The following is a 22,713-nucleotide window of genomic DNA, read 5'->3' on the forward strand; positions in this document are numbered from 1 at the left end:
AGTTTCTGAGTAGAAATGGCATATGGATGAGATTGATGAAATATACTGTAACTGGAGAAATAACCAAAAGACTCTCACATGTTAATGAGAAGCGAGAGGGATGATTGTAGTAACAGAAAACTCGAGCAGGCTGAATAAGAATGAGAAGGAAAAGAGATACTAAGCTATTCATGAAGAAAGACTGAGAAATCCTTTAGATGTTAACAGGAAGTGCCAGTTACTTGATGGGCAAATTACACATCTGTCTGATGAAGGTTCTTTGTTCTTTGTACTCTTGAAGGAGAGTTTATGGAGGGGAATTGATCAGATTTTAGATGTGGTCATTGTATGTGTCCCTTGTGCGCCTTTCATTTCAGATATTAGGGTTGGATCCAGACTAAATTGGCAATTTCTACCAGTTCCCACTTTCTACTGAAGATGTTCCTCATATACGGTCTCCTATCGCCCAGGATCAATATTTTGTGGAGATCAATGGGCTGGAGTGGGAGGAGGGACAGGCAAGCAAGTTCTGTACCTCTGATGGAAAATTTAGTCTTGACCCAACCCTTGCAAAGAATCTATGTCTTGCAAATATGCAAGTCACTTGGCTGGTTGTATTTCATTTAACATCTGAAGCAGCAAGTGAGAGTGTATTCAGACAGGTCACACCATAAGAATTAAGGAATTGTCTGAAGGAAAGGTAAGTAGTTTTTTCCTCTGATGTGCTTCTTCCTTAAATGGATCTGTGGGAACTGGAATTGACTTTGCAAGTAAAATTATAGTAACATTAATTTCCCAGATGAGAAGAGGTTTCAATGCATATTTATTCACAATTGATCTTAATTTCAAATTGCTTCTCACTTAGGGTGTTGTTAGACCAACAGGTGGCTATGCAGTTATGTTAAATTGGACCATGTCAGCTATATATGGGCTTCAACCAAAAGAGGTAATTTGAATTTGTATGCTACTTTATAATTATGGGAATTTGATCTGAATGTTCTGTATCTAATCTTTTTTTTTTTTTAATTGTAGGTTTGGTGGGCAGCTTCCGATTTAGGCTGGGTCGTTGGCCATTCTTACATTTGTTATGGCCCTCTTCTGCATGGGAATACAACTGTTTTATATGAGGTAATTGCTTGTTTTAATGCTGTTTGTAAGTATTGCTTCATTTTTCAGATTTTAGGGGTATGCTGTTCTTAAAAGCATGCACCATGTAACTTGCTAGACATATCTCAGTGTATAGTACAATACTACATAACTGTATGATGCTTTTTGAAAGAAGGCACAGGATATAATGGCAATCAGGGTCTTTATATGGATGTGTGTGTATGTATATGTATGTATATGTACACACACACTTAATTTTATAGAGATGGGGTGGGAAGGGAGGCAGCATGTTATAGCTTGATCTCATCAGATCTCGGAAGCTCAGCAGGGTTGGTACTTGGAAGGAAGACCTCCAGGGAAGATTCTGCAGAGGAAAGCAATGACAAACCACCTCTTCTTAATTACTTGCTTTGAAAACCCCACTAGGGGTTGCTGTAAGTCAGTTGCAAATTGACAGCACTTTACACACACACACACACACAGAGAAGGGGAGAGAACATGGTCCAGGTAGACCATGTATTTTACATGGAGCATATTCCAGATATAAACATCTGGAATCTACAGTGAAAAGAATCTCAGATGTTAGAATTAGGAATGACTTTTGCCTAAGGGTTTGGAAACCTACTGCTGCCCAGAGTAGGCAGTACTGGGTTAGATGAACAAATTGGGGAGGATTGGGAAGATTCATACATTTAATGGTTCCCCCCCCCCCCCCGCATTAGCTTGCTATGGTAATATGACATATTTTTTTTGTGGGAGGATCTTTCGCTGTAGCTCTCAGACCACATCTTCCTAACTAATTTGTTTTCCTGATTTTTAATATGTTTTGAAAAACACCAATTCCTCATTTTGTTATGTTGTTTAGTGTTTCAGCCTTACCTCACGAAAGGTGTAGTTGTTCAACACCAACATTTTATATATTGTAGTGTATTATGAACTGACCCTAGAAGCTAAAATGACTAAACTGAGACTATTGTATTTTGGTCACATTATGAGAAGACAAGAGTCACTGGAAAAACCAGTCATGCTAGGAAAAGTTGAGGGCAGCAGGAAAAGAGGAAGACCCAGTAAGAGATGGATTGACTCAATAAAGGAAGCCACAGCCCTAAATTTGCAACATCTGAGCAAGGCTGTCAAAGATAGGACATTGATTCAAAGGGTCACCATGGGTCGGAATGAACTTGATGACACTTAACACACAGTGTATTATATATCCAATATAAAATTTAGTAAATTTTATTGTAATTTTTTAATTTTTATGTTGTAAATTGCAACCAGGTTTAATCTGTTTGGACGTAATTGCTTAAATAACAAATATGAAATAATAAGTATGTTGATATTAGAAATAATGTTGCTGTTTTTTCCATTATGGCATTTACAGAACAATAATTGTGTGCATGAGTATGACAGCAATACCAGTGGAGTTTTATCTTCAGGTTACACTATCTTTTGATTTGAATTTACTTCCTCATTGTTTTTCTGTGGCCAGAATGCTGGACACCCTCCCACCAACCCTGATTTTTTGTGTGCATAAAATAGGAGCCTATGTCATCAGATTAGGGTTGCTAGAGTGATATTCTGATCTCTGCACTTCCACATGTGGAAATACTGCTGCATAGGTAAGAAATTTCTGAATGATTAGGAACACTGGACCCTTCCTTTCCTTCTGCTGTTGGAGTGATTAAGCCTTTCTGCTCAGTTAATTTCTTACTGCTCTAAGAGTTTTCATTTCTATAGTCTCCCTTTGTTTCTCACATCATGGTGAATAAAGCCTTGCTTAGTAAGCCCTGTGACTGTGACAGCGACGTATTGGGATCAGATTTCATAAATGTTTTCTGGCTTGGTTTGATGATGGTCATGTTTTTGAGACTTTCTACCTTTTCTGCAATTACACATCCAACAACTGCAAACCTTCATGTGAGAGAAGCTTCAAGCAACTGACAAAGTATCCTACTTGTTTCACCTTTCTTCCATACTTTTGACAGACAGTTATTTGTGTGTTCTGTCTGATGGCTATTCTTGTCTTAATATCTCTGGCTCACTATATGGATTCCAGGTTAGGCCCACATCCTCTGAGACCCAAGATCTTCTTCTCCATTAAAATCAGCCTGACTAATGACTTCTGCCAAGACAGAATGTCCTCTTAATGTATATACTTTAAGTTAAATGGTATATACCATTTAGGTCCTTGGCTTCTAAGCTCTACTCTGATAATGATAGGCATGAGAGACTGGAGGTCTCAAGGACAAAGACTTCATCCAGGTATCTTAGAATCTGATGCACTAGTTCTACACCAGCCAACTCTTTTCTCACTTAGAAAACAACACTTGGAACTCTTTAACATCTGGTCTTTGTTTAATTGATTGTTCTCTTTTCAAAATGCCTCTTTTGTTTCAGTTAGTCTGTAATACATTTTTGGCCTTTTCCTCCTCAAATGTTTAGAATTGGCTTGGATTTTTGCTCCAAGCTAGATAGTAAGACAATTGGACAGATCCTTTCTTTGATGTGTTTTGTTCAGCCCCTTTAGGCACTTCACAAATGATAAATATTTTTTCTTCTTCCACTTCACCTACTAAATTTTTTCTCCCTGAGCATTTGTTATGTGATCATCCCTCCACAAGTCTTGTCCTAGTCCTCATCAAATACCAGGACTGTTACCATCTTTCTGTCTCACACACCAGTACATGACACATTCCTGTTCTCAGATAAAATGAAAAAATCCTTATTTAATTCTCTTAAGGAGTCCTCTCATACCCCAGGTTGCTCCAATAAGAGCATACCTCTCATTTTTGTCCCACTTGTGACAATGTTCTTGGAACATTGATTATTAATCTATCATGAGAGAGAGAGAGCCCAGCCTTCACCAGGGGCGGTGCTGAATGTGCCATGCTCCCCTCGGGGTGCCTGCATCACACCCCAAGCTGAGCCGACCCAGGTGGTGGTGTTGTACTTACCTCCAGGTGGCTCCTCATCGCCCCTGTTTTCATTGGCCTGGCAGGCTGTGCCCTGCTCTCTGGCAGGCAAATCCTCAGGGGCCCCACACCCTGTGGGCCTGTCTCTACCAGCAGCAATGGCAAAGGGTGGAAAGGACGAGGCTCTTCCTTCAAGGCTGACAGAGAAGAAGTGTCAGGAGACTTCCAGTAGCCCACAGCCAAAGCAGAGCAAGACGGCAGGAGCACCTCATGAGAAGCCCCATTGGGCATCAGGGGAACATTTTCCTAAGCCAAAGCAGAGCAAGGGGCAGGTTCACCTCATGAGAAGTCCCGCTGGGCAGCAGGGGAATATTTTCTCCAGAGGAAGGTGGATTCCAGTGATCCTGGGAGTGAGCGTAGACAACATGGTAGGGTACAGCAAGTGATTGGACAAGGGGGATGGAAGTTCCTCCTCTAGGGAGAGAAGGATTATGGGAGGAGTAGGTTTGTTGGTGAATGGGTAAAGGAGGTAGAGCAACTTCCCTTTAAAGGAAGACCAGAGCCAAGGCCAAGGAAAAGATGAACCTGGGAGGCACTATAGTACAGAAAATCTGCCAGCCAGGAGTTGGTGCTGAGTGGCATTTGCTACTGCTACACATTTTGAGGCTGCTGAAGCTTGTAATGGTCCTGCTTGAGCCATGGTGGAGGGCCTGCGAAGCGACACCTCCAGGGATACGCCTCACGCTGCCTATCTACCTACTTTGATGCATAGAAAAATTAATGTCCATTCATGATATACTGTTGTCTGATCTACTAGGTCCATAGCCATGACTGCGACCTATGCTCATGGTTCTGCAGTCACAGACCTCTATAAGTTGGCTACTTGGGATTCTTTATCCCAATTTGTGAATTGATCAGGTGAGGGAAGGCACCATGGTATAGCCTGATCTCATCAAATCTTGGAAGCTAAGCAGGGCTTCTTTATTACAGTTTGACCTTTTTTTCCCAGTCAGCATGAAGCTGTTCTACAGCTTCACTCAGACAGACTCCCTCTGAACTGAACTAACTGCTGTTTTTAACTGTCATCTCACCAACATTCCATCAGCTCTCAGGGAGAGGCAGAACCTGGCTTGTCAGTCACAAACTTGTAGAGATTTTCTGGCTTTTCAAAAAGGAGCCAGGTTATTTTGTTGTGGCAGCCCAATATTAGAGTAACAATCCCAGGAAAAGGTGAGGTTGGGAAGGAAAAGGTTTTAAACAGCCAGACTCCCTTGGTTCTTGGCTAAGAAGAAGAGGGAGAGTTGGTTTTTACACCACGCTTCCCCTCTAGCTTTAAGGAGTCTCAAAGCGGCTTTCAATCACCTTCCTTTCCCCTCCCCGCTACAGACACCTGGTGAGGTAGATGGGGCTGAGAGAGTTCAGAGAGAACTGTGACTGGCCCAAAGCTACCCAGCTGGCTTCATGTGAAGGAGGGGGAAACAAACCCGCTTCACCAGATTAGAGTCCGCCACTCATGTGGAGGAGTGGGGAATCAAACCCCGTTCTCCAGGTTAGACTCCGCCAGTCTTAACCACTAGACCATGCTGGCTCTCACCACACTAACCTTTGTGCAGGGCAGCTGAGAACCAAGAGGGCAACTGCGACATACCTGTTGCTTGGTAAGTGAATTGGTTAAGGCTCCATGTATGTAGAATTGTCTTTCTGGAGACTGTCCAGAGGACCTGGCTTCTATAGTTCTAGTCATGATTTCTTACTTTTTTAAATATTTAATAAAATCTAGTCATGATTTCTGTGTCAGTCAGTGTCTAATGCTGAATAGGAAAATGTTGGCGCTCTGCCTCATCATGCGATGTTGCTGTCCATGGGTCAAAGGAGGCTGACCAGCATTCTTAATCTTCCAGAGATTTTTAGAATGTCTTGCCTGTGGTCTGTTTCAGGTGTATTCCTGTATGTGGGATTGCACAGAATGTACTCTTTAAGCAGAACAACACAGATAAACAACTCTATTATTCTAGTTAAATATTGTATCTGGTTAATTATGTTTGTCAGATTTGTGATGTGATTTTGAGGCTTAGAAAGCTACAGCTTGTTAAGGAGATGACAGGAAAGCCCAGTGGGTGAGACCTTTTAATCCTTTATTCATTCCTCATTGTGTTGTCCTGGTTTAGTAAGAAACTCATGAATAGCAAGGTGGGAATTTTTTTATACTTCCCATTAATAAACAACAGTTGGAGCTGGCTCTCTTTTAGTCCCTCTTGCTCAGAATATATGACTGAGAGAAGGGAAGCATGTCCTTGAAGCTGGAGAGTTGAATAAGAGAGCCAGTTCTTCTGTTGCTTTGTTATGTGAGAGGTATAACAAATTACCCCCGGCTATTTATATAGTCTTACAGTGCAGGTCATCACAATGAGGAAGTACAACAAGTCCCTGCTTGGTTATTTATACAGTCACTTGCCTGGAAAAGGGTCATTGAGCTCCATGTCAAGTATGTGAAGAAATAATAAACCCTGTTTGGTGCCCAGTCTTATTCCCTGTGTAATGTGTGTCAAAACTCTGACTAGGCCAATGTCATCAGTGCTTGACAGCTAAGTAGAGTGGGCCACATTTAGTACTTGAATGAGAGAGAACCGAGGAAGACTGAAGTTGCTATGGAGAGGAAGGCAATGGCAAACTGCCTCCATTTGTCTCTTTCCTTGAAACCCCCATGGTCCTGGGGTTGCAACAAATTGGTTGTGACTTGACAGCACACAGTTATTTCTAGTTATGTTATTGATTGGGGCATTCCTTGCTAAAGATATTGCCTCTCCTGTCCCCCTACACATACTCCTCAGCAGCATCGGTCTAAAAATTTGATGGAGATGTTTGAAATATTGGGCTCGTTTTATATTGCTGTGTTTTTGAGAGTTCCATGAGTCAGTGCTGAGGCGTGTAAGGTACAGCAAAGGAATAATTTTCTCATATTTGTACAAAGACATTACTTGGACATGCTGCTCACAAGTCAATACTACTGTTGCATTCAGAGCTTACAGTAAGAAAGAATCATGGAACACTTTTACTCAGTGACAGCTTTAAAACAAATCTCTCCATAGGGGAAGCCCGTGGGAACTCCAGATGCTGGTGCTTATTTCCGTGTGCTGGCAGAACATGGAGTAGCTGCCTTTTTTACTGCACCGACTGCGATTAGAGCCATCCGTCAGCAGGACCCTGAGGCTACCTTGGGGAAGCAGCACAGTCTGACAAAGTGAGCTTAAGCTATAGTGGAAGTGTATTTACTATTAGAAACAAGGACAAAGATGATTATATAGTGAGTTCAGCGAGCCATGAAGGTGCTAAAACGAATAGCCTGATAACTTGCATGTATGTGTGCATGCATCCATATTATGTCAGTTTGCAGGTATTTCTTCTCTCGTCTACAAGTATGTCTCTCTTTCGATGTCTTGAGGGTAAGGTACTCCAGCTGCTGTTTCTAAGTCCAGATTTGTTAGAGCTAGTACAATGTAGTGGTTAGAGTGCCAAACTAGGGTTGGAAAGACCCAGGTATAATGCTCTGCTCAGCTGTGAAGCTCACTGAGTAGCCTTGGAACGGATGCTGTCATATGGAAGAAAAATGAGAGCCAATAAAAGTTCTATACAATTTGTTTTTATAAAACAAGGCATTTTTTTACCTCCTCCTTGAATGAACGTTACCTCGGGGGTTCGTCTGAGGAGAGTCACCAGCAGCTACACTGAATTTGGTGCCTCTATCATAAAAAACAGCTTTGGAAAGATTCCCCATAGGGTATAATCGAGCTGACAATTTTCAGAATTCCCGAAAAAAGCCAAAAAATACCCATCCTGAAAAAAACACAGGTTTTTTTGGTAGACACCCCTAATACCCAGTGAGCTCGATGTTTAACCAAAATGTTTTGAACTATATGATCAATCCCACAATTGTAACCAGCTCTGCTCAGCATTTGACATCCTTAATCTGAGAAAGGCAAACTACAAATGCTATAAATAAATAAATAAATAAATATTGTGGAGTAATTTGAAAATAATCCTCTTTAATAGTCCAAGAGCCCCCTGGCATAGAGTGGTAAGCTGCAGTACTGCAGTCAAAAGCTCTGCTTATGACCTGAGTTCGATCCTGATGGAAGTCGGTTTCAGGTAGCCGGTTCAAGGTTGACTCAGCCTTCCATCCTTCCGAGGTCGGTAAAATGAGTACCCAGCTTGCTGGGGGTAAAGGGAAGATGACTGGGGAAGGCATGGGCAAACTACCCCGTAAACAAAGTCTGCCTAGGAAATGTTGGGATGTGACGTCACCCCATGGGTCAGGAATGACTCGGTGCTTTCACAGGGGACCTTTACCTTTTTTTAATAGTCCAAACAATTTTTTTTACTATTTGTATTAACCTTTGGGTAGAGCGTAACATTAAGGGTTTTAATGGTACATTGTGAAGAGCTGTGCTGGTCTATGACTGTTTTTAATAAAGATTGATAATCCTCTTTAATGTAGGTTCCGAACATTGTTTGTAGCTGGTGAGCGATGTGATGTGGATACATTAGAATGGTGCAAAAAAATCTTCAAGGTGCCAGTTTTGGATCACTGGTGGCAAACAGGTAAGTTCTATACAATTTGTTTTTATTAAAAAAAAGGCAATTTTTACCTCCTCCTTGAATGAACTTTGTTTCTTAAATCAATTAACAGTTATGGCTCCTTAAGCTCACGTGAATGACTTTATATTGAGCTGGTCTATGACTGTAGTAAACAAATCATTCATATTGCAATACACAGTTGAGACCTAGCCCTCATTTGGCCATGGACTCTCTATCGGGAACTTAACTAATTGCTGTCTTGCCTTTGTCTTGGTCCCTCCTACTGTGTTCGTTAGGCAGATGTTTTCACAGAAATGTGTAATTAGGTTTATATGGGTGTCAGGAAATGTCGTTTAAGAAAGAAAGCACTTTTCTGCGGGAGGAACAAAAGACAAGTTATCTTTCTACATCTCTGTAACCTTTATACCACTACTATCCACCAAGTACATAGTACTATCATCATATACTCCACAAGCCACATGTAAAAAACCAGGTAATTAAAACAGCACTCCAGACAAGGAAACTTTATTTATATAGGTAGATTAATTATATATGCATATGATACACAGAACTCAGGCATACATCTTGTGTCAGATCAGCCAACTCATTGATGATAGGTTTGCTTCCTGCTTGCTGTGTGCTACAGTTTTAAGGGCCTGGTGGAAGAAATTAGGATCTGAGAATTTATCCACAGGATGGGGTGAAACCATATAAAACAACTCTCCTTCACTGGTTGTCAGAAGCCACTGCATATGGAAAGGAGGGGCTTCCTAAAATTCCAAATGTCTCCCATTTGCCTCCCCCGTCAAAGTTCTAAATGCTCCTGAAAATGTATAGCTAGTCCCCACAATTCCCCAGTAAGAATCACTAGTCTACATGTTAATAAAATTGATGTCCTTTGTACAGATGCATTGGTGTCTCTAGGAGACAGTGGGCTGGAGGATGGCCCCACAGTTTATAGGGACACCCAACTTATACAGAAGCATGAGTGAGGGCTGTGCATGAATGCCACCTGCATGCTGTTAGTGAACATTGGCAGTAAACAGAACATGCTCTAAGCCTGCATAGACTTGTCAGAACAGCCTGCTCTACTTCAGCCAGGAGGCCTACAGAGAATGGGGCATATTGCACACCTTGTGGCCTGAGTCCTGTGAGACCAGCAAGCCTAGCAAAAGCTGGAGAGTTGCAAGCCTTCATGGCCTCACTGTCATTGCGGGGACTTGATTGCCTTGAGGCACATAGGGTCCTTCATTCAAAACAAGCAGCCCATAATAGCTTTGGGCCCAAGTTACAACTGACTTATGGTGACCCCAGCAAGGGCTTTCAAGCCAAGTGAGAAGAACAGGTGGTTTGCCATTGCCTTGCTCGGCAGAGTTTTCCTTGGTAGTCTACCATCGAAGTACGAACCCTGCTATGCTGCCTTCCCAAGCCATGGTGCTATTAATAACCTGATATTTATTCTCTTGGCATGTGGGTTATGTTCTTCTTTTCAAATAAATTTTGTCAGCCACAGATAACATAAAGGTTCCCTCAGTTTTCCTTTCTGTTGTTTTTCTTCCTTATACAGAGAAGTGTTCCATAGGAAAATATGGCATGGCTCAGTAAGAGTTGGCATAGAGGCAAGCAGACTGTGATTTGAAGAAAAAAAGTACTTCAGAATTCTCCGGCTTTTATTTTTAGTAGTGATCAAATTCTGACTGGGTGTTAGTATGTTGGCACCTTCTCCACTTGCTTAAAGCCCAATTTTTTTTTTCTGATTTGCAGCGCTTTCTTGCTTAGTTCTAATCCTTATGACTGATTTGAAGATCACCTCTCACTAACTGGCTCTCATGTTTACTTCATGTATATCCCACTTTTCTCCTCAGTGGGGCCCTTGCAGATATCCTCCCCTTCTCCATTTGATTCTCACAACAACCCTGTGTGGTAGTTTAGGCTAAGAGAGAGTGGCCCAGGGACATCCAGCGAGCTTCCATGGCAAAGTGAAGTTTCAAATCTGGGTCCCCCAGATCCTTGCCTCACGCTCTAACCACTATACCGTGTGGTGACCACAATTGTAACATCTGATTTACTGTATCTATTCCGTCTCTCTTTAAGCTGATGTTTTTATGTGCATTAAACATGTATTCAAGTGTTCTTCTCACTTCCTCTGTTTAATCTTTGTAGCTGTTCCATGCTTATGTTTCTGTCCCTTTATGCCGTTGTTCTGATTGAAGAGCCAGGGATTGCATGTTCAGACATGGTGCTGATCGCAAAGTTATTTTAGGATACACTGGAAGAATGAGATAGGAAGGGAGGGGGCTTTAAATCTCATTTACATAAGGGAGAGAAGCTGTGACTGCCTCTGGTTTTATATATTTCTATGAGGATGTTACAGGTTGCTGATGTCATTCCTGTTGCTTAGCAACAGCTTTTTCTAGTTCAGAGACTGGAGCCCTCATTAGGGTAAAGTAGATGGTTTTACTGATGATTTGAGAATAGGGAACTCAGAGTTAAGCTCCATGAATCTCTTTTATAGAAAGAATAATCCTTTACAAGACTTAAGGCAGCCATGATGATGCTTCTATTCGAGAACGAGCGAGAAACTGTTTATAAAATGCTAATCCCTGCTGTACATCATTTTTAGTTAAATAAAATCATATCAGACTAATCAGTTGTTTCCATCTTTATATTATTATTATGACAAAAGCAGAGATAACATGTTTTTGAAATGATTAAATTGTAAATAGCACTGAAATGTGTAATTATTTTTGGTAACAACAATTTATGTCTGTTGCCTCAGTTCTAAGCACTGCCGCTCAGCAGCAAATAAAGTACTTGGATTAAACGTAAATAGGATGATGCGCTTTTGTAAAGTGCATTTTTTAAAAACACTTTGCATTTTTGCATGCAACTCCTGATAGACTAGGAGTGATTTCCAAGGTGCTTTCCCCTCCTTAATAACCTTGGCAGATAGGAAAAATTTGGCAAGTCTGGTTTTTCTTGCCCACAATGCAGTAATAATCTGGCTGGCTGCATCTTTCTTTCAGAGTATGGGATGTAAAGTCTTGTATACTATGGTACAGGGGATGAATCTGTTTGTGCTAGGAAATTAGGGTGTATATTTAGAAATGGAGGAAATAAAATTGCAATTTTAACTTTTTGAATTAAATCAGAATAATAAGTTGGCTGCACCTTGACGGCACTTTACACACACACACACACACACACACACACACACACAATTCATGTCAACCTACTTTTGTAGCTTCTGCTTTGTGCCAGTTTTGCACTCTTCAGAATTGGGAGTGGGATGGAAATGACTTGTTTTTCAAAATTTCCCTACGATCATGAGTTGTTTGCGACCTTTTTAACAGGCAAATGATTCCACAAAATGGAACAGGCAGATTCCACAAAATTGTGTTTTGCAGTTTTTCCCAGATTAACTTTATTGTAAGGAACAGTCTCAGAGGTCCAAGTAACAGATATTCCACTGTTTAGCACATGAAAACAAAACATTGTTGGTTTGAGCTCCCTAAGGCCCTTATGGCTATTGTTTTGTGTACTTCCGAGGTCCCAGGTTGCTTGTGTGGATTCTTTTGGGGCACATGGTTCATCTGTTCTTCTCAGGGACATATAAAGAAGTTGCATGTGTGAGGTCACCTGCTTGGGCATGTTGAGAAGGCTTAATGAATGAATCTGGGTCTGCAAGTGTCGTTTCAGTGTTGTATACAGACAAATTCAAAGTTGTGGGTATAAATTATTTTTATTGGAATAATACTTGTAAGCATTTAAAATTTAAAGACAGCATAGCAAGTACTTCTCTTGCATTGTTTGAATTGAAGAAAAAAAAACTTAACGACTGTTGGCACACTAATTTTGGCACACCAAAGAACTGTTCATGATGTGTCTTGGATGTGGTTGACCATTTATCTGTATTAACAGATTTAATACTTGTCTACTGAGGACACTGGGGCACCTCTGCACTTGTATTTCTTGTTAGTTCCATATCAGATTGGGAAGTTGAATATCCCTTCCACCATGTGAGAAGGACATATAAATTAGGGTTTTAGTTTTGGTTTTGATTTGACCTGCACAGCCAGTCCAGTGTATACATAACTTGATTTTTAAAATTTGGATTATTATATGTATTTGTGGTTGCACTCTCCCCTCCCCCAGTTTACAAATCTACTCATACCTCTCTCACACAGTTCCTAGGGATAATCAGCTGAAATACATTAATTACAACTGCAAAGCTCACCTAACATTGCATTAGCATGACATAAATTAATCATGGTTAATTTTATGAAACAGTGAATCTTTAGAAAGGCAAAAAATTCTGCACATTTTAAAAAATATTTTCTTTATCTTATTCTTTATCTCTGATGGAAAATGAGATGCAAAAGGTGGAGCTGCAGATTGGGAAGTGATTGCATGGTCTGGCAGCTTTAGCTTCTGTGATAGAGGTGAGGCAGATGCCTAGCTGGCTTCTGAAAACACTGGCCATGTTCGTTCTCCCTCCCTCCTTGATACTCTTCCAGGCAAGGCTGCTTTTTCCCTTCCCTCAATCCAGAATGAAGACAATGCAATCCCAGAAGCAAGCACTCTGAATTACCTTTGTTTACCCTCACTAAGAGAGTCAGCATGGTGTAGAGGTTAAGGTGTCGGACTAGGACCTGGGCAACCCAGGTTCTAATCCCCACTTGCTCCATGGAAGCTTGCAGGGTGACCTTGGGCCAGTCACACACTCTCAGCCCTGACCCTGAGTAGTATTTGGATGGGAGACCTCCAAGGAATACCAGGGTTGTGACATGGAGGCAGGCAATGGCCAACCACTTCTGAATGTTTCTTGCCTTGAAACCCCTATCAGGTCACCATAAGTCAGCTGTGACTTGATGGCACCCCACCCCCCAGGCTTAGTGGTGTAGTGATATCATCACATTCACAAAGATTCTTGATTGGCTGGATTGCATTGTGAGACAGTGAGATTGCAGCGATGGCCAGATTTGACATTGTTCTTCAATAGTTTCATAAAGTTGATTAAATGGGTAAAAGACACAATTTTGCTATTTATTTCACTTTAACAGAATAAATTAACATGTGCTTCACTCTAGTTGGTTCAAACCCATAGAATTCCTTCCTTCTTTCTAATTCCTCTGGCTTCATTTATGTTATATGATAGGATAATATGATTATTGTATGTACAGTGCAGACTTTTACCTTCTTTGAGAAAATGCTCTGAAAATCACTAATATCTTGCATAATAAGCATAGGCACATTTTAAAGTTAATCCCTTTTCATACTGTCACTTGTGTGGGTGTATCCCAGCTTACTTGCAGGGTCGCAGGTTGTAGTAGGCTTGGCAAGGGTCTGCTCTTGATCAGGTAGAATCAACACAGCCAACTCCTGGAGGTTTTGCCCAAGTCTGCTTTATTAGCAACCTCATGGCACAGTTATGGTCACTTTGCCATACTATAGTGTTGAGGCTTTCTTCCTCCACCAGCCACCCCCCAGGCGTGCAGAATCACGGCCTTTCAATCTCTGCATAGTAATTGGCCTCTCCCCCGGAGCCTTGTTCTCTCTCTTCCCCCAGACCATTCTGGTCCAAGCATGTCCACCTGGGCAGTAGAGGCCATGATTCAGCTAGTGTTCATATCAGACCATACCTGCCCCACTGGCAGACTGTGCGTGGATACCCCAAATCTAGCCAGCGTGGTGTAGTGGTTAGGAGTGTTAGACTGTAATCTGGAGAACCGGGTTTGATTCCCCACTTCTACACATGAAGCCAGCTGGGTGACTTTGGGCTAGTCACGGTTCTCTTAGAGCTCTCTCAGCCCCACCTACCTCACAGGGTGTCTTGTGGAGAGGGAAAGGGAAGGTGATTGTGAGCCGGTTTGATTCTTCCTTAAGTGGTAGAGAAAGTCAGCATATAAAAACTAACTCTTCTTCTCCTGGCCACTACTTGCCCCACAGGGGCCACTCCCTCCATGGCCCCTACCCTGTCCAGACTCGATTAGCCTGCCTGTCACACATACATATGAACAAACTCACGGCATTGCTATCAGTATACATGTTGAAACTGGCATACTATTCTGATTTCTGTGACGGTTTTACCTGTCAGAACACCCTGTTCAAAACATTTATTTCCTGGTGCAGCAGGTCTTGACACTAGCTTGAAAGTACGCCAACACCCCCATTATGAGGAATAAACCTGCAAGGAATAATTGTTCAGTAACAGAATGTCCATCCAGTGAAACATTGCCTTTTTTAACTGATTTGTGGAAAATTAGTTTTGGGGAACTATGACCCCAACAAAATTAGTACTTGAATCCAAGTGACTTACTATGAAATAACATCAGCTGCATAATAGCCAAAGAGCAAAACTGTTTCCTGCATGTGAGGCTTCCATTGATTTTCACCATAGCAGCTGATCACAGAGTAAAACTGGAAGCCCCAGGCATGCTGAATACTAAAAATAGTATACTACATTAGTAATTAAACATAACATTTTGTAGAAGTTATGTTTGGATATACTTTTTCCTTTAAAGAAAATTATAAAATACATTTAGACAAGCACAGATATTTAGGACTAAACTAAAGTAGACATCAGGATCTGATCTGTGATTGGATTTCCTGCCTCTTTAGCATTCTTTTAAAAGTAGCTGTGGAGATTCTTATACTTGTTCATGGCTCTCTGTGGGGCCAACTTAAGTGTAAAAAAAATGTGAAGGATCCCAGTCTGAACTGAGTACTCATACTATTGCTATTTAGGGAGGGGGGAAATTCTTGGGAGTGTTCATTATGAACTTCCAGTTATGGGTAGAATTAATACTCACAGAAATATTGGCAATGTGCAGTGCAATCATAAGTTCAGCAGACAGGATCATAGAATCATAAAGTTGGAAGGGACCACCAGGGTCATCTAGTCCAACCCCCTGCAAAATGCAGGAAACTCTCTACCTCCCACACACACACCCCACTGACCCCTACTCCATGCCTAGAAGATGGCCAAGATGCCCTCCCTCCCATGAACTGCCCAAGGTCATAGAATCAGCATTGCTGACAGATGGCCATCTAGCCTCTATTTAAAAACCTCCAGGGAAGGAACACTTACTACCTCTCGAGGAAGTCTGTAACACCAAGGAACTGCTCTAACCGTTAGAAAATTCTTCGTAATGTCAAGACGGAATTTAAGTTGATTTAATTTCAAGTTGGTTCTGGTCCAACTTTCTGGGGCAACAGAAAACAACTCAGTACCATCCTCTAAACGACAGCCCTTCAAGTACTTGAAGATGGTTATCATATCCCCTCTCAGTCTCCTCTTCGTAGTAAACATACCCAGCTGAGCTCCTTCAACCTTTCCTCATAGGACTTGGTCTCCAGACCCCTCACTATCTTTGTTGCCCTCCTCTGGACACGTTCCAGCTTGTCTACATCTTTTTTAAATTGTGCCCAAAAAAGGAGTATCCCTTTTTGCACTGAAAAGTATTTGAATCTATACTTCATCTCATTGCTTGTTAATTGGGAAAGAAAAACCCATAACTAGTTTAGTTTCAAGTACTCTTCCACTTTTGGAAGCTGGTTTATGTCTGTTCAGCAGCTGAAAAAAACAGAATCTTTCATATTGCCTTCCCTTACCTCAAGAGAACTGAAATTCACCTGGTAAGGTTGAGTTTTTGTTTGAAAGGCAGCTAGATTTGTCTGCATAGTGGGTTAAAAGAATAACAAAACAGAATAGTGGATAGTTCAAGAGTACGCTTAATGAGAAACAACCTTCTCCTATGTCATTAGTCCAGCTGCCATATAATCTGATGGAGCCTTTCCTCAGTCTCATTCTTCATTGAAATTGCTTCAGTCCATTATCATCTCTTAGAATGGGATGATGGTTTTGTGTGTCGCCCTGAAACCCCACTTACACACAGTCCTTGCTTCATGTGTAACCCAGCTCTTCCATCTGTATTTATTCAGCATGCCTAAAACGATACTTCTGTTTTCCTTAGGTCTCACCAGGCTGATGCTAACAGTTCAAACTTAAATCTTGAAAAGCCTTGTCTTATAAACAAACAAAAACATTTAATTTTGGTTAGATTAACAATACCCACCCCCATGGAAGAGAAATTTATTAGGACCCAGTGTAGCCATTCTCTTTATCCCTTCCTTTCCTATAGCTCTTTTTTACACAGCAGTACTGACCATTATCTGCTTTGGGTAAGTCCAACAATCCCAGTTTCATGTATAGTAATTCATGCTCCAGGCAGGAATGGTGGACTATGCCCTTAATTATTACAGTGATTGTTTCATTATACAGGCTGTCATTCATTCATGGTTGCTTCTACATGGAGGTTTTCCCCATTTTGACTTCCAAACTGCAGCACTTTTTTTGAGAGGGAGAGCATCCATGGATGTGAGTGTGTGTAAAGTGCCTTCAAGTCGCAGCCGACTTATGGCGACCCCTTTTGGGGTTTTCATGGCAAGAGACTAACAGAGGTGGTTTGCCAGTGCCTTCCTCTGCACAGCAACCCTGGTATTCCTTGGTGGTCTCCCATCCAAATACTAACCAGGGCCGACCCTGCTTAGCTTCTGAGATCTGATGAGATCAGGCTAGCCTGGGCCATCCAGGTCAGGGCATTCATTCATGGGTGCTTCTACATGGAGGTTTTCCCCCATTTTGACTTCCAAACTGCAGCACTTTTTTTTGAGAGGGAGAGCATCCATGGATAGCAAATGCCAACATTTAAAAAGCCCTTGAAATCCTCTGGTGGTACTGTGGGGGCAAAATGTATGGAAAATGGTGACAGACAGAGGGAAGTGCACATAAACTCCCGTGTGGAAACTGTGTAGCTAGTGTGCATGCCTCAGCATTCACAGTGGCAATCAGTGCAATACCAAATCCTTGAGCTGTGGATGCAGCCCAAGTTACTTGGTATAATTTTGTGCGCCATCATCATAGAAGAGAGATAGGAACAGATTTGTGTTGAGGGATTTGTAATGGTGTGGTGAATATATTATTTTTTTAATTATTCATAAACTTGCTCTTAATCATTAAACAGCAGTGGTTTTTCATTGCAAGACTACTGTCCATTGAATATTTGGATCCCAAAGATATTTTTCTGCCTGAAACCATCCCATGGCTTCTGTATATTGGAGCTGCAGTAAAATTGAGAAGCCATGAGGCACATACACATCCCTAGGATTAAGCATACTCCTATTATTTCATTAGAAGTTGCTTTAAAAAGCAAATGGTTTGCTAAGGAAGTCCCTGCTTTTATTCAGTTGCTGCCTAATACAATTTATATCCCACTTGAATGAGAGGCTTGCGCTATGCCTTCAAAAAATTATGCTTGACTGCTATGTATTTGTGTAAATGATTAGGAAAGCTTGACTGGGAACCTCTGTTCCACAAATCCATTGCAATATATAGTCCTGTTCAGTTTTACGGTTGACTGCACATACAGGACAAACAATTGCTGTTTTTCGGAAGAGGCAGCACATGAATATTGCAGCTTTGGAACTTGCATACCAGATCACAGATTGATCATACATGAACTGTATTGACCCTTTTCAGAAGAAATGGCAATTGTGCTTATCAGCAGGATTGTGTATAGCATGTTTGTTCCATACACATGGTCACAGTGCCAGGGGCGTAATGTCTGAAAAGAGCTGATGTCTTTGCTTTTACTGACTGGTTTATTGGCAATCTATGAAAACCTAGTGCATTATATATATATAAACCTAGTGATTGGCAATCTATGAAAACCTAGTGCATAATAAATAAATAAATAAATAAACACACACACACACACACACACACACACACCTAGTGCTTTAGTGTTCGAATTTTTGTTTCGTGTTGAAGTTCCTGTTGTTCATTTCCACATCCTTCCTTCCTCTTTCTTAATCAACTACAGTTCCAAATCATGGTCTCTTTTCTTCCATTTCTTTATTCTGTGTTACTGTATTTCCCTCTGCCTTGGGGTTTCACCTCCTTATCTCTTGTCACTGCCTCCTTGGTTTTTTTTTCATTTCTCCCCCCCCATCTTTTCCTTTGATCATTGATGTATCCACAGTTTCCTTAGCACAACCCCCACAAATTCTTTTAAGCTGTGGCCTTAGCAGCATCTGCTGCTGTCTCCTGTTTAACTGTGATTCCTTCAGCCGCTCTTTATGTTGCATACCTATCGCCTGCAGCCTGAGGTGGTATTTAGCACAGATGGCCTAAACGGGGAATTTCATTTTGGATTTTCAGCTTGTCCTTGGTTCATATTCAAAATAACTAAAGTCTACACCATATCATCATTGTAGTAGTAGTAGTAATATTAATAATGTTTGTTTTATACCCTATGAGAATGTTGCAGACATTTGTCATTGTTCAGCTTCCATCGTGTAAACTGTAAATTCCAAATATTAGCTCTGAACAGCCATTTCAGTCCTACTTATAGCATCTGCAAACAAACAGCACATATTCAATGCATTCTGAAGTGATCAGTAGTAGCTTTAGAGTCTCAAGTGAAATCCATGTATCATATTTTCTTTTTTTCTTTTTCACTTCTTGTTGCAGGGTTCCTAAGAGAAGATCTTAATAGAAGGCACTTAAGCTATTAACAGTGCAATCCTAAGGAAAGTTACACCATTCTAAACCCATTAAAGTCAATGCCCTTTGAAGGGTGTAACTCTGTTTAGGATTGAACTGTATCACAGTGAGCAACAAAGCATGATATACCATTGATCAAATGCCTGCATAGTAGTTTATAAAAACCAAGTGAAATTGGTACCATCATTCATGCACTTTCCTTACTGATGCCTGAGATCCAGGCCTGTAATTTCACATAGAACATTTTCTCTTTAAAACACTTTCTGGATGCTGCTTGTAGTTATATATCATATGATATTGTGATTTCTACTTATTCAAACTTACAGGGGAAAAACTACTGGTGAAACTTCCTCTTACCTCAAATAAGCTTTCATATTTGGTTTTTGCTGAAAAGAAATTAGTGGGAAGTGCAAGACAGGGACGTTCTGTTCTGCTGATGCAAACTTTAGACTGGATCCAACCCACTGGGAGGCTACCCCCCCCCCAAATAATCGAAGAAACATCTGTAACTTTAAGAAATGAATGTCCACCAACATCTCATGAGACTATGTTGTTAGATCTTAGTTCCTTTTGGGGAGGATGCTAAGTAGTCACAACACAATATTGCTGAGGCTTCCATAGTAACTGTTGGATGGGGTGGGGAGTTGGAAGAGTATAAGATTGGTGGGAGAGAAGGAGGCAAAGCTAAAGGGAGGAGGACAAAAAAGGTAGGTGAATGGGAAGGAAGAAAGGAAAGAGGCTGCAGGGACAGCAAGTGAGGGAAGGAGGAAAGCTGAAAACTAGCGAGGGGCAAATAAAGGTGAATGGGTAGGAAGGACAGCAGCTGAGAAAAGTGAGAGGCTATGGGGTTAGGGGGAGGGAAAGAAGAAATAATGTGGGGAGTGGGATAATGGGGGGAGAGTGCTTCTGCTTCTAATAAAATACTGACTACAATTTTTTCAACAATTTTCTCTGTTCTGCAGAAACAGGTTCTGCTATAACTGCCTCCTGCGTTGGTTTGGGAAACTCTGTTACACCTCCACCAGGACAGACAGGAAGAATGGTGCCAGGATACAATGGTACAGTTGTGACTATATGATACAGTAAAATAGAATATGGCTCCACCTCTATTAAGAGCATTTGGCTTCTTATAAGTGGAAACCTGAAATCTGGTGTTTGTGCTTAAAGCTGAATTACTGCTGTATTTAACAAGTGAGGACCCATACCCAACCTTTATCTGTCTTCCAGAGCTGTATCAACATTGTTATTTCACAGTAAAATTTCTAGGTGAATGAAACCCTGTGAAAAGGGATCATTGCACAATCCAGTTGCCCCTACAACAGTCCAATTTAGAAAATATGTCTCGGTACCGAAACTGCAATGAATTTTTGTTGCCATTACGAGCATACATGTTTATTACATCATCATAGATGTTGGTCCAGTTCATGACTGGAACTTGAGTTTTCTCTCCTGAAGTACCCTAACCAACGTAGGCTACCATACAAGGGTCAATAGTTCTATGCACAACAGCCTGAAGTAGCCAAAGATGGACTAAGAGAAGAAAGGGAAGTGGGGGGAGGATCAATCCAGAAACTTTAAGCAATTGCATAATTTCACTAACAATCCACAAAGGTGTAATTGTTTACAAACCCTGTTCATGTAATTATCAAAGTCAGGGCAGTTCCTTGCACACATTGTTGATTATATGTACAGAGTTGTGCCTGACTTTATGCCGATTTGGATTCCGTGCAGTCTTCTCACACCAGGCATGTACAGGGAGTTTTCTATTGACATACAATTATCGTGCAGGGGCCCGATTGCGATTTAGGGGGCTTAAGCCTTCCCCCCTGTGTCATTTTTATGACCTAATATGGGCTTGGGGAGCTGCTGTTTGCCCCTTTTGAGAAACAGTTTTGTGGGGGTCATTTCAGATCAGTTTCAAGCACAGAAAGAGCATGTCTGGCTTGATGGACTCAAGATGGGTTTGGAAAAAGCATACCATGTAGTGAGGACCTAAGAAATAAACCTCTTTTCAAAACATCCCTGTATTCTATAAAGTCAGTAATGTAAACATGGGATGTACTTTTGTTTGTATGCTAAATACTATTGGCATGTTTTTATAGTGCATAAAGATGCTGCTGGATGTGAGGCTGGCAACCTCTACAAACATTGTTATGAATCAGAAATACTGGAAATACTAGTCACAGCTTTCTTAGAACTCTCTCAAGCCCACCTATCTCACAGGGTGTCTGTTGTGGGAAGGGAAGGGAAGGTGACTGTAAGCCGGTTTGATTCTTCCTTAAGCGGTACAGAAAGTTGGCCTATAAAAACCAACTCCTCCTCCTCCTTCTCGTCTGTGCTTGTTAGACTTTTTTTTTAATTTTTTTTTATCACTATACAAATGATAACAATCTCTTTAGGGTTTTCTTTCTAAAAATTTCCATTCTACCCTCTGCAGATAAAAAATATATGTATAATTTGCTTTTCAGCATTGTCCAACCCTTTTAGTCAGAATCTTCAGCTTAAAACTCATTTTTCATCTGATCTACTAACAAGAGCACTGAGCTAATCTATAGGACATTGCAAATGTTTGTAATTGCTTTTTTCTATTGCATTTACCATTGCAATTAAACATGAATTTCTTCTTTGTTATGAAAAGTGTTACATAGAGCAAAACAACCCCTTACTTTGGTAACCACTTGTTATGCTATATCTTGTTGCAGTGATGATTCTGGATGACAACAAGCAACCAGTAAAAGCAAATACTTTAGGAAATATTGTGGTGAAGTAAGTAAAGCACAACTTATCAATGCATTTTAAAACATTTGTTTAAAATATTTGTAGCACATGTCCACATTACTTATTTGGTACCCCAGACAAAAATGTAGTTGATAAAGTAAGATAATAGGGATGGGATGGGGAAGAGAGTGAAGATGTGTCCAAACATAACGGATAAATGTATGATGAGTATAGTTAGTGATGCTGACTTCACACATGACGTTTCTGCCTACTAATGTGGGAGCTTCAGACCTCTTTGTAGAAGAATTAGCATATGAAATAGGACCCATCCTTTCTTTTGCTCAGTTTTAATGATGGGATTTGAAATGGTCTTATCAGCAAGGTAATAACATGGAATGGTGTGGTTTATTAGAGAAAATTGCGAGTTCTGTTTCATTGTTGATGTGTAGTGTTTATAACTGTTCCACTGGGAAGATCAATCCTCTGGCAAGGAAAAATTCTTTCTGAGTTGAAAGGTGTTATTGTGGGAAAGGAAGATTTTATGAATATTACTTGTACAAGAAATTAGTTGCTTGTCTAAAACCATTTATCACAATATATTATTAAAAATGAAATACCCTGGCTATCTTAAATAGTGAAATTAGGATTACTCCTGTAGTACAAAACGGGCTATTACTCCTCACTGGTCTCTTACTGGTTGGGACTTGCATGAGATCAGTGCTTCCTTTAGAGAACATAGTGGTTTCTGTGTTTCTCTGGGAAGGTTGCTTACTTGCTTTTTCCTTGGTTGTGTTCTGTAGCCACCCATCTAGGAACCTGGCAGGCTGCCATCTTGATACATCCTGTTTTGTTTCC

The 22,713-nt window shown here is 40.9% G+C and overlaps 1 protein-coding gene across 1 annotated transcript in view; it reads left to right on the forward strand.

The window, feature by feature from the left end:
- The window catches only part of ACSS3 (acyl-CoA synthetase short chain family member 3), a 53,030-nt gene that overhangs the window by 12,030 nt on the left and 18,287 nt on the right, over positions 1 to 22,713 (forward strand). Inside the window, exons 6-11 of the mRNA XM_056846519.1 lie at positions 845 to 925; positions 1,012 to 1,107; positions 7,088 to 7,239; positions 8,494 to 8,597; positions 20,103 to 20,198; positions 21,843 to 21,906. Coding sequence (XP_056702497.1) covers positions 845 to 925; positions 1,012 to 1,107; positions 7,088 to 7,239; positions 8,494 to 8,597; positions 20,103 to 20,198; positions 21,843 to 21,906 — 593 coding nt within the window. The remainder of the gene's footprint in view (positions 1 to 844; positions 926 to 1,011; positions 1,108 to 7,087; positions 7,240 to 8,493; positions 8,598 to 20,102; positions 20,199 to 21,842; positions 21,907 to 22,713) is intronic.

This window comes from Euleptes europaea, chromosome 3, assembly GCF_029931775.1.
Source record: "Euleptes europaea isolate rEulEur1 chromosome 3, rEulEur1.hap1, whole genome shotgun sequence".
Lineage (NCBI taxonomy): Eukaryota > Metazoa > Chordata > Lepidosauria > Squamata > Sphaerodactylidae > Euleptes > Euleptes europaea.